The following is a 9,875-nucleotide window of genomic DNA, read 5'->3' as shown; positions in this document are numbered from 1 at the left end:
AAGATTCACAGCCCTAATATATATATATATATATACATACATATACATACATAACATACATAACATACATATATATATATATATATATATATATATATATACAGTCATGGTGAAAAGTTTACATACACTTGTATGTACAGTATATATGTGTGTATATATACAGTACAGGCCAGAAGTTTGGACACACCTTCTCACTGAATGCGTTTTCTTAATTTTTATGGCTATTTACATAGATTGTCACTGATATATATATGTATATACGTATATGTGTGTGCATGTGTGTGTGTGTGTTTAATATATATATATATATATATATATATATATATATATATATATATATATATATATATATATATATATATATATATATATATATATATATATATATATATATATATATATATATATATATATAAATATATAAATATATATATATATATATATATATATATATATATATATATATATATATATATATATATATATATATATATATATATATATATATATATATATATATATATATGTATATGTATATATATATATATGTGTATATATATATATATGCATCAAAAGTAGGGATGTCCGATAATGGCTTTTTGCCGATATCCGATATTCCGATATTGTCCAACTCTTTAATTACCGATATCAACCGATACCGATATCAACCGATATATGCAGTCGTGGAATTAACACATTATTATGCATAATTTGGACAACCATGTATGGTGAAGATAAGGTATTTTAAAAAAAATAAAAATAAAATAAGATAACTAAATTAAAAACATTTTCTTGAATAAAAAAGAAAGTAAAACAATATAAAAACAGTTACATAGAAACTAGTAATTAATGAAAATGAGTAAAATTAACTGTTAAAGGTTAGTACTATTAGTGGACCAGCAGCACGCAATCATGTGTGCTTACAGACTGTATCCCTTGCAGACTGTATTGATATATATTGATATATAATGTAGGAACCAGAATATTGATAACAGAAAGAAATGGGGGGAGGGAGGTTTTTTGGGTTGGTGCACTAATTGTAAGTGTATCTTGTGTTTTTTTTGTTGATTTAATAAAAAAAAAATTAAATAAAAAAAAACCAAAAAAAAAAATGATACAGATAATAAAAAAACCGATAGCGATAATTTCCAATATTACATTTTAACACATTTATCGGCCGATAATATCGGCCTACCGACATCCCTAATCAAAAGAAAATAATGTTTGCCTTAGTGCCCTTCTAACTTGCCTTGGTGCCCTAAAATATGAGCCGTCTAAGACAACACTTGACCATAATAATAATAATAATAATACCTGGGATTTATATAGCGCTTTTCTAAGTACCCAAAGTCGCTTTACATGTTAAAAACCCATCATTCATTCACACCTGGTGGTGGTAAGCTACTTTCATAGCCACAGCTGCCCTGGGGTAGACTGACGGAAGCGTGGCTGCCAATTTGCGCCTACGGCCCCTCCGACCACCACCTATCATTCATTCAACATTCATTCACTGGTGTGAGCGGTACCGGGGGCAAGGGTGAAGTGTCCTGCCCAAGGACACAACGGCATGGTAAGAGGCGGGGAGCGAACCTGCAACCCTCAGGTTTCTGACACGGGCGATCAACCCACTACGCCATGCCTGCATCAAAGCAGCATTATGTTGGACTTTATTAACATTATGTTTGCATTTACATGTTTAATATTTCCCTTAGAGGGTTTTTTTGTCACAGAAAACCTATCCATCCATCCATCCATCCATCCATCTTCTTCCGCTTATCCGAGGTCGGGTCGCGGGGGCAGCAGCTTAAGCAGGGAAGCCCAGACTTCCCTCTCCCCAGCCACTTCGTCCAGCTCCTCCCGGGGGATCCCGAGGCGTTCCCAGGCCAGCCGGGAGACAGAAAACCTAAATATGATAAAATCACACAAATTGCATCTTTAGAGTGTTTTTTTGTCACAGAAAACCTAAATATGATAAAATCCCACAAATTGCATCTTTAATGCATTATCTCCTTGTTGTTGTTTTAAACATTGCTTGGAAGTCTGCAGTTGGGCTCCTTTCTGCCACTATGTAAATGAGAACAATTATGCTTTATGACGCAAGCGCGTACATTAAGCATCTCTGAGGCAATAGGGCTGTACTGTCGTAATAATAATGAGGACGTCAGATAAAAGCGGGCACACATCCCTGAGACGATTCCGACTGAGGACACACCCCATGTTGACAAGGTGAGTTCTGAAGTGTGACATGTTTACTCCCTTACTGTTTTTGTTATACTGCCTTTCATTGTTGTGTAACATTATCATGCTAAAGATGTGGTCTCTGACAGGTGGGCTCATCTGCGCTGCAAACAATGCAGCCTCACAACCTGTCGCTCAGCTCCAATTCCCACGAAAGCCTCTCCATCATCATCAAGGTGTGCGCGGTCACCCCTTTGTTCTGCGTCTTCCTGTGCTGCGTCATCGTCATGCTCCACATCTTCGCCTCCCACCGCCACTTCCTGGAGACGTCCCGCTACACCCTCTTCGCCTGCATGCTCGTCAACGACACGGTGCAGCTGTTCTTCTCCGTGCTGCTCTTTCTCCTCTCTATGGGCCGGGTGACGCTGGCCCTGGTGTACTGCGCCCCCTTGCTGTTTGTCTCCCTCGTCACCTTCCAGAACACACCCCTGATCCTGGCCGCCATGTCTTTGGAGCGCTACGTGGCCATCGTTTATCCCCTGCACCGGCCAGCCATGTGGCGCTCGGACCGGCTCTGGGTGATGGTCCTGGCCCTGTTGATCTTAAGCTGCATCTTTCCCATCGCCATGTTCTCAATACGGCAGCCCGAACCCGCCGAGGACATACTCACCACGCTGTATGTGTGCAAAAACTTCAATATCAACTCCTCCCCGACGCAGACCATCCTCAAGGTCGGCATCCACGTGTCCTTCTTTTCCTTGGTGGCCGTCATCGTCCTCTTCACCTACGTGCGCATCCTGCTGGAGACCAGGAACCTGAGGCAGGACCGGGCCTCTGTGGGCCGTGCCATGCACACGGTGATGCTGCACGCCTTCCAGCTGCTGCTCTGCATGCTGGCCTTTTTGTACCCTATCACCGTGAGCTTTATCCAGCTGCACGGTCACTGGTCCAAACAGGACGTGGCCTTTTTTAACTACTTCTGCTTCATGATCGTCCCCCGCTTTCTCAGCCCGCTCATTTACGGTTTCCGCGATCAGAGCCTGCGAGGCTACATCGGGAATATCTTTAGTTGCTACTTTAAGAAGGCAAACCTCCAGGTCCGGACCTGAGACCGCCAACTTGGCACTTTCTTCAATTCTGCCTTTACCAACATAAGTTTGTCACATTTCCTGCTTCCATGGTGAGGCAATGCAAACGACACTAATAAACAAACATTGCATCCGGACAGTATTCACAGCGCTTTATTATTATTTTACACATTTTGTAATGTTACAGCCTTATTCCAAAATGGAATAAATTCATCTTTGTCCTCAAAATTCTACAAACAATACCCCATAATGAAGTTTGGTTTTTTTTAGAGATTTTTGCAAATTTATACAAAAAACAAAAAGCAAGAAATCCCATGTACATAAGTGTTTACAGCCTTTTCCATGAATTTTAAAAGTCAGCCTGTTTCAACTGATCATCCCTGACATGTTCCTATACAGCTTTATTGGAGTGCACCTCTGTACTGGACATGATTTTGCAAAGGCACACACCTGTCTTTGATTGATTGATTGAAACTTTTATTAGTAGATTGCACAGTTCAGTACATATTCCGTACAATTGACCACTAAATGGTAACACCCGAATAACTTTTTTCAACTTGTTTAAGTCGGGGTCCCCGTAAATCAATTCATGGTACAAATATATACTATCATCATAATACAGTCATCACACAAGTTAATCATCAGAGTATATACATTGAATTATTTACATTATTTACAATCCGGGGGGTGGGATAAGGAGGGTTTGGTTGATAACAGCACTTCAGTCATCAACAATTGCATCATCAGAGAAATGGGCATTGAAACAGTGTAGGTCTGACTTGGTAGGATATGTACAGCGAGCAGAGAACATAGTGAGTTCAGATAGCATAAGAACAAGTATATACATTAGAAATACATTTTGATTATTTACATTTGGTTATTTACAATCCGGGGAGGTGGGATGTGGAGGGGGAGGGTGTTAGTCAAGGGTTGAAGTTGTCTGGAGGTGTTGTTTTAGTGCCGTTTTGAAGGATAGAGATGCACTTTCTTTTACAACTGTTGGGAGTGCATTCCATATTGATGTGGCATAGAAGGAGAATGAGTTTAGACCTTTGTTAGATTGGAATCTGGGTTTAACGTGGTTTGTAAAACTCCCCCTGGTGTTGTGGTTATGGCGGTCATTTACGTTAAAGAAGTAGTTTGACATGTACTTCGGTATCAGGGAGGTGTAGCGGATTTTATAGACTAGGCTCAGTGCAAGTTGTTTTACTCTGTCCTCCACACTGAGCCAGCCCACTTTGGAGAAGTGGGTTGGAGTGAGGTGTGATCCGGGGTGGAAATCTAAAAGTAACCTGACTAGCTTGTTCTTGGATGTTTGGAGTCTAGATTTGAGGGTTTTGGAGGTGCTAGGGTACCAGGAGGTGCATGCGTAATCGAAAAAGGGTTGAACGAGAGTTCCCGCTAGAATCTTCAAGGTGCTTTTGTTGACCAGAGAGGAGATTCTGTAGAGAAATCTCATTCGTTGGTTGACCTTTCTGATGACCTTGGTTGCCATTTTATCACAGGAAAGATTAGCCGCTAGAATGGAACCTAGGTAGGTGACCTCATCTTTCCTGGTGATAACAATGTCACCCACTTTTATAGTGAAGTCACTGACTTTCTTGAGATTGATTTGGGACCCAAATAGGATGGATTCCGTTTTACCTAAGTGGATGGATAGTTTATTGTCAGCGAGCCAGGTGCAAATACTAAGGAGTTCAGCACTGAGGATTTTTTGCACCTGTGACTTGTCCTTGCCGGATACCAGCAGGGCCGAGTCATCCGCAAACAGGAACAATTCACAGTCGCATGCTGATGACATGTCATTTACGTATATTAGGAACAGTAAAGGCCCTAATATAAATAAATGATAAATGGGTTATACTTGTATAGCGCTTTTCTACCTTCAAGGTACTCAAAGCGCTTTGACAGTATTTCCACATTCACCCATTCACACACACATTCACACACTGATGGAGGGAGCTGCCATGCAAGGCGCTAACCAGCAGCCATCAGGAGCAAGGGTGAAGTGTCTTGCCCAAGGACACAACGGACGTGACTAGGATGGTAGAAGGTGGGGATTGAACCCCAGTAACCAGCAACCTTCCGATTGCTGGCACGGCCACTCTACCAACTTGGGGGACTCCACAGCTTGTCACATATCTCGCATGTACATAATGACTTTCATTAACTATGATGATGTGACATTTAACCCCGCAGGTCTTGTAACCCCCAGTCAGCATTTTTCATCGAGTGTGCCTCTGTTAAAAATAAACCGTGTGCACACAATTCTGCGAACGTTTCACTGACAATTACACAATTGTGAGAGTTCATGATTTAAGTCGCAGGTGTGTTAGACTCAAGGCCCGTTTTATGTGAGCCCGTAATAGGATGGGATAGACTTGGTTTATCCCACAAGGGGGAAATTGTGTGGTTGCAGCGCCGATTAGAAAAGCCCACAACAATAAGGTAAAAACACATGAGAACACGAGGGACACAACATACATTGAAAAGAGCACAGAGCTGCAAGAGAACAAGAAAAAAACAAAAAACTAGCAATAGATAATACATATTGTGCACATATGATTGCACTATGCATAGACAAACAACATAACACAACAATAACACCATTTATACATCGTGGTGGAGTATAATGGAATGGTACAATATAATATAATGAGCATCAATAAAGCATGTTGTCTTTCCTACTAAATGTATTTGTTAGTTCTGTATGCAATTGTGTGCCTACTGTATATGTATGTATGCATGTATCCCATATTTTTCGGAGTATAAGTCGCTCCGGAGTATAAGTCGCACCGGCCGAAAATGCATAATAAAGAAGGAAAAAAACCATATATAAGTCGCACTGGAGTATAAGTCGCATTTTTGGGGGAAATGTATTTGATAAAACCCAACACCAAGAATAGACATTTGAAAGGCAATTTAAAATAAATAAAGAATAGTGAATAAGTGTACGTTATATGACGCATAAATAACCAACTGAGAACGTGCCTGGTATGTTAACGTCACATATTATGGTAAGAGTCATTCAAATAACTATAACATATAGAACATGCTATACGTTTACCAAACAATCTGTCACTCCTAATCGCTAAATCCCATGAAATCTTGTACGTCTAGTCTCTTAAGTGAATGAGCTAAATAATATAATTTGATATTTTACGATAATGTGTTAATAATTTCACACATAAGTCGCTCCTGAGTATAAGTCGCACCCCCGGCCAAACTATGAAAAAAACTGACACTTATAGTCCGAACAATACGGTATTAACCTATATTGCAAAAATGTTTTGGTAAAATTAAAAAAATTAAAATGCTTCAATATCGGCTTGTCACCCTGTCTTATGATTTTGCAGCAAGTCATTAACATAAATATAATCAAATGCAAAGGCAGTTATGTAGTACTATCCTGAGGTATTATACAAAGCGCTATATAAATATCATTCATTCATTCATCGATTACTATTTATATATATTTACTTTTATAAGGGCAGTCATAACGGCGATGTGGCCCTCAATGAAAACCAGTTTGACAGCCCTGATCTAAGTGATTATGTGCAGGGTGGTCTTCCATATATAACGTGCTGTTTTGCAAGTTATTTCTACAGTGTGTCCACTTTCTGCATGAAGAAGTCCACACAATAACATAACACATTATTAAATGCATTTGTCATAAAAAAAAAGAAAAGCGCATCATTTGTGGTGGGGAGGACACACGTATGAATGTAATGACACTGAACCACCTACATGCTGCAGTTTGAGCGCTGCCTAGAACTCAGAGATCACATTTCTCTTGTCCATTTCTACTCCATGAAGCTCTTTTACCTTTTGACTCTTTTTTTTAATACGATTTTTTAACACAGACTCATCTTCCTGCTACACGCACGCACACACACACACACACACACACACACACACACACACACACACACACACACACACACACACACACACACACACACACACACACACACACACACACACACACACACACACACACACACACACACACACACACACACACACACACACACACATATTCTGGTTATCATTTGGAATGCTGACCAAGTTTTTGATCATCACTTGTGGGGACCACCCTTTCTACAGGTTGTGGAGGCATAAAAAAAATGAGATAAAATGGCCAATGCCCAGTTAGCTCATACACGTCTTTAAATCTCTGGATTGATGAAGTAATGTGCTGATCATTCTTACTGGGGACCCTGGGGAAAAAGAGTTAATATGGTTCATGGGGACCACATTTAAATAATTTTACATAATTCACACAAATTTGTACGTGACTACTGAGGACCATTAAAAAAAAAAAGTTAAAATTAGATGTTAAACATGTTTACTTTTCAGTAAACATGTTTTATGGGCCAAAGCTTAAAAATCACTTAGGCATCTTCAGAATGGATCTGACTATCATTTTAAAAAGTTTCCCTTTAGGGGACCTGTTTTTTTGTCCCCATACCGTCAGAGGTCCCCTAAAGGTGACTGGGTAAACAGAGCGATGTCCCCATTAAGTAAGCATTGCCAGAACACACACACACACACACGCACGCACGCACGCACACACACACACACACACACACGCACGCACGCACGCACGCACACACACACGCACGCACGCACGCACGCACACGCACACCCACCGAAACAAGAAGCTAACCGCTAAAGTTCCTGTATAAAGAAGGAATAATCGATACTATCAATACCGAGTGTGGTGTCAGTTGAAAACGATACTCAGTGATTACATTGATATTAGGGCTGTGAATCTTTGGGTGTCCCACGATTCGATTCAATATCGATTCTTGGGGTCACGATTCGATTCAAAATCGATTTTTTCCGATTCAACGCGATTCTCGTTTCTAAAACGACATTTTCCCGATTCAAAAGGATTCTCTATTCATTCAATACATAGGATTTCAGCAGGATCTACCCCAGTCTGCTGACATGCAAGCAGAGTAGTAGATTTTTGTAAAAAGCTTTTATAATTGTAAAGGACAATGTTTTATCAACTGATTGCAATAATGTACATTTGTTTTAACTATTAAATGAACCAAAAATATGACTTATTTTATCTTTGTGAAAATATTGGACACAGTGTGTTGTCAAGCTTATGAGATGCGATGCAAGTGTAAGCCACTGTGACACTATTGTTCTTTTTATTTTTTTTATAAATGTGTAATGATAATGTCAGTGAGGGATTTTTAATCACTGCTATGTTGAAATTGTAACTAATATTGATACTGTTGTTGATAATCTTCATTTTTGTTTCACTACTTTTGGTTTGTTCTGTGTCGTGTTTGTGTCTCCTCTCAATTGCTCCGTTTATTGCAGTCCTGAGTGTTGCTGGGTCGGGTTTGGTTTTGGAATTGGATTGCATTGTTATGGTATTGCTGTGTATTGTTTAGTTGGATAGATTAATAAAAAAAAATATAAAATAAAATAAAAATAAAAATAAATAATTACAAAAAAAAAAAATCGATTTTTTAAAAATGAGAATCAATTCTGAATCGCACAACGTGAGAATCGCGATTCGAATTTGAATCGATTTTTTCACACACCCCTAATATATATATATTTATATATACATATATATTTTTGTCTTTTTTTTATCAATATAACCCCTTCTGCTGAGGTTCAGCTTAAAGTTAAAGGTAAAGTTAAAGTTAAAGTCCCAACGATAGTCACATAGTGAAATTCGTCCTCTGCATTTGACCCAACCCCATGTTCACCCTCTGGGAGGTGAGGGGAGCAGTGAGTAGCAGCATGCGTCGCGCTCGAGAATCATTTGGTGATTTAACTACCAATTCCAACCCTTGATGCTGAGTGCCAAGCAGGGAGGTAATGGGTCCCATTTTTATAGTCTTTGGTATGACTCGGCCGGGGTTCGAACTCACAACCTCCCAGTCTCAGGGCGGACACTCTAACCACAAGGCCACTGAGCTGTGCTAAAGACTAAAAATTTTCAAACATTTAATAAAGTTTAATAAAGATACTGTACATGCCACACTTCTCTTTTGTAAAGTAAACCTGTACAGCAGATATGAGCATCTACATCACCAATATGATTTGTCTGAGAGGCTGGACAGGACAGATTACAAATAAATAAATAAAAAAATGAACTTGGGGGCCGCAGTTTGGGTGGTTTTGTGTACCATTGCTGTAGTTGGTATCACTCTGCAAAAATGGGGGCCATGAGCAGAATTTAACAAAAATCAGTTTAAAAAGATGTTTGTTTGTATTTTAAAAAAAGGAAACCTTTTTTTTTTTTTACTTTTTGTTTGTGTGAAACGATTTTTATACTATTTTACTCTAACTTTAATTTAATTTAGTGCATGATTTGAAATTAAATTAATTCAAGGGCAAGAAATTGTTGTTTTTTTTTGGTGCAAAATAACAAAATGAACATTACACACCACAGTATGCCTGCAACATCAAAGATCAGTGCAAAGATGCTACCAGAGTGACAATGCTAAGGGAAATGTGCTATTATATTCTTATCAGTGCCGGAGCAGGAAGGTGCTCGGGGAGAAAAACCCGGTCAAATTTAAATGAAGCGTCCTGTTTTACATGCGCCTCTTCACTCAAAATATGGACCCTGAA

The 9,875-nt window shown here is 39.2% G+C and overlaps 1 protein-coding gene across 3 annotated transcripts in view; it reads left to right on the top strand.

Annotated features, from left to right (window-relative positions):
* Positions 1 to 3,371, top strand: part of LOC133659330 (odorant receptor 131-2-like) — a 15,552-nt gene extending 12,181 nt beyond the window's left edge. For 2 of the 3 annotated variants that reach the window (XM_062062084.1, XM_062062086.1), the window contains one exon: positions 2,328 to 3,371. In XM_062062084.1, coding sequence (XP_061918068.1) covers positions 2,352 to 3,287 — 936 coding nt within the window. In that variant the 5' untranslated portion in view covers positions 2,328 to 2,351 and the 3' untranslated portion in view covers positions 3,288 to 3,371. Of the gene's footprint in view, positions 1 to 1,712; positions 2,227 to 2,327 lie in introns of all 3 variants that reach the window. The other variant, XM_062062085.1, reaches the window with a different exon arrangement.
* The last annotated feature ends 6,504 nt before the right edge of the window (positions 3,372 to 9,875 follow it).

Source organism: Entelurus aequoreus, linkage group LG10, assembly GCF_033978785.1.
Source record: "Entelurus aequoreus isolate RoL-2023_Sb linkage group LG10, RoL_Eaeq_v1.1, whole genome shotgun sequence".
In the NCBI taxonomy this organism is placed as follows: domain Eukaryota; kingdom Metazoa; phylum Chordata; class Actinopteri; order Syngnathiformes; family Syngnathidae; genus Entelurus; species Entelurus aequoreus.
The sequence above is the reverse complement of the archived record's forward strand: the minus strand, read 5'-3'. Positions and strand labels throughout refer to the sequence as shown.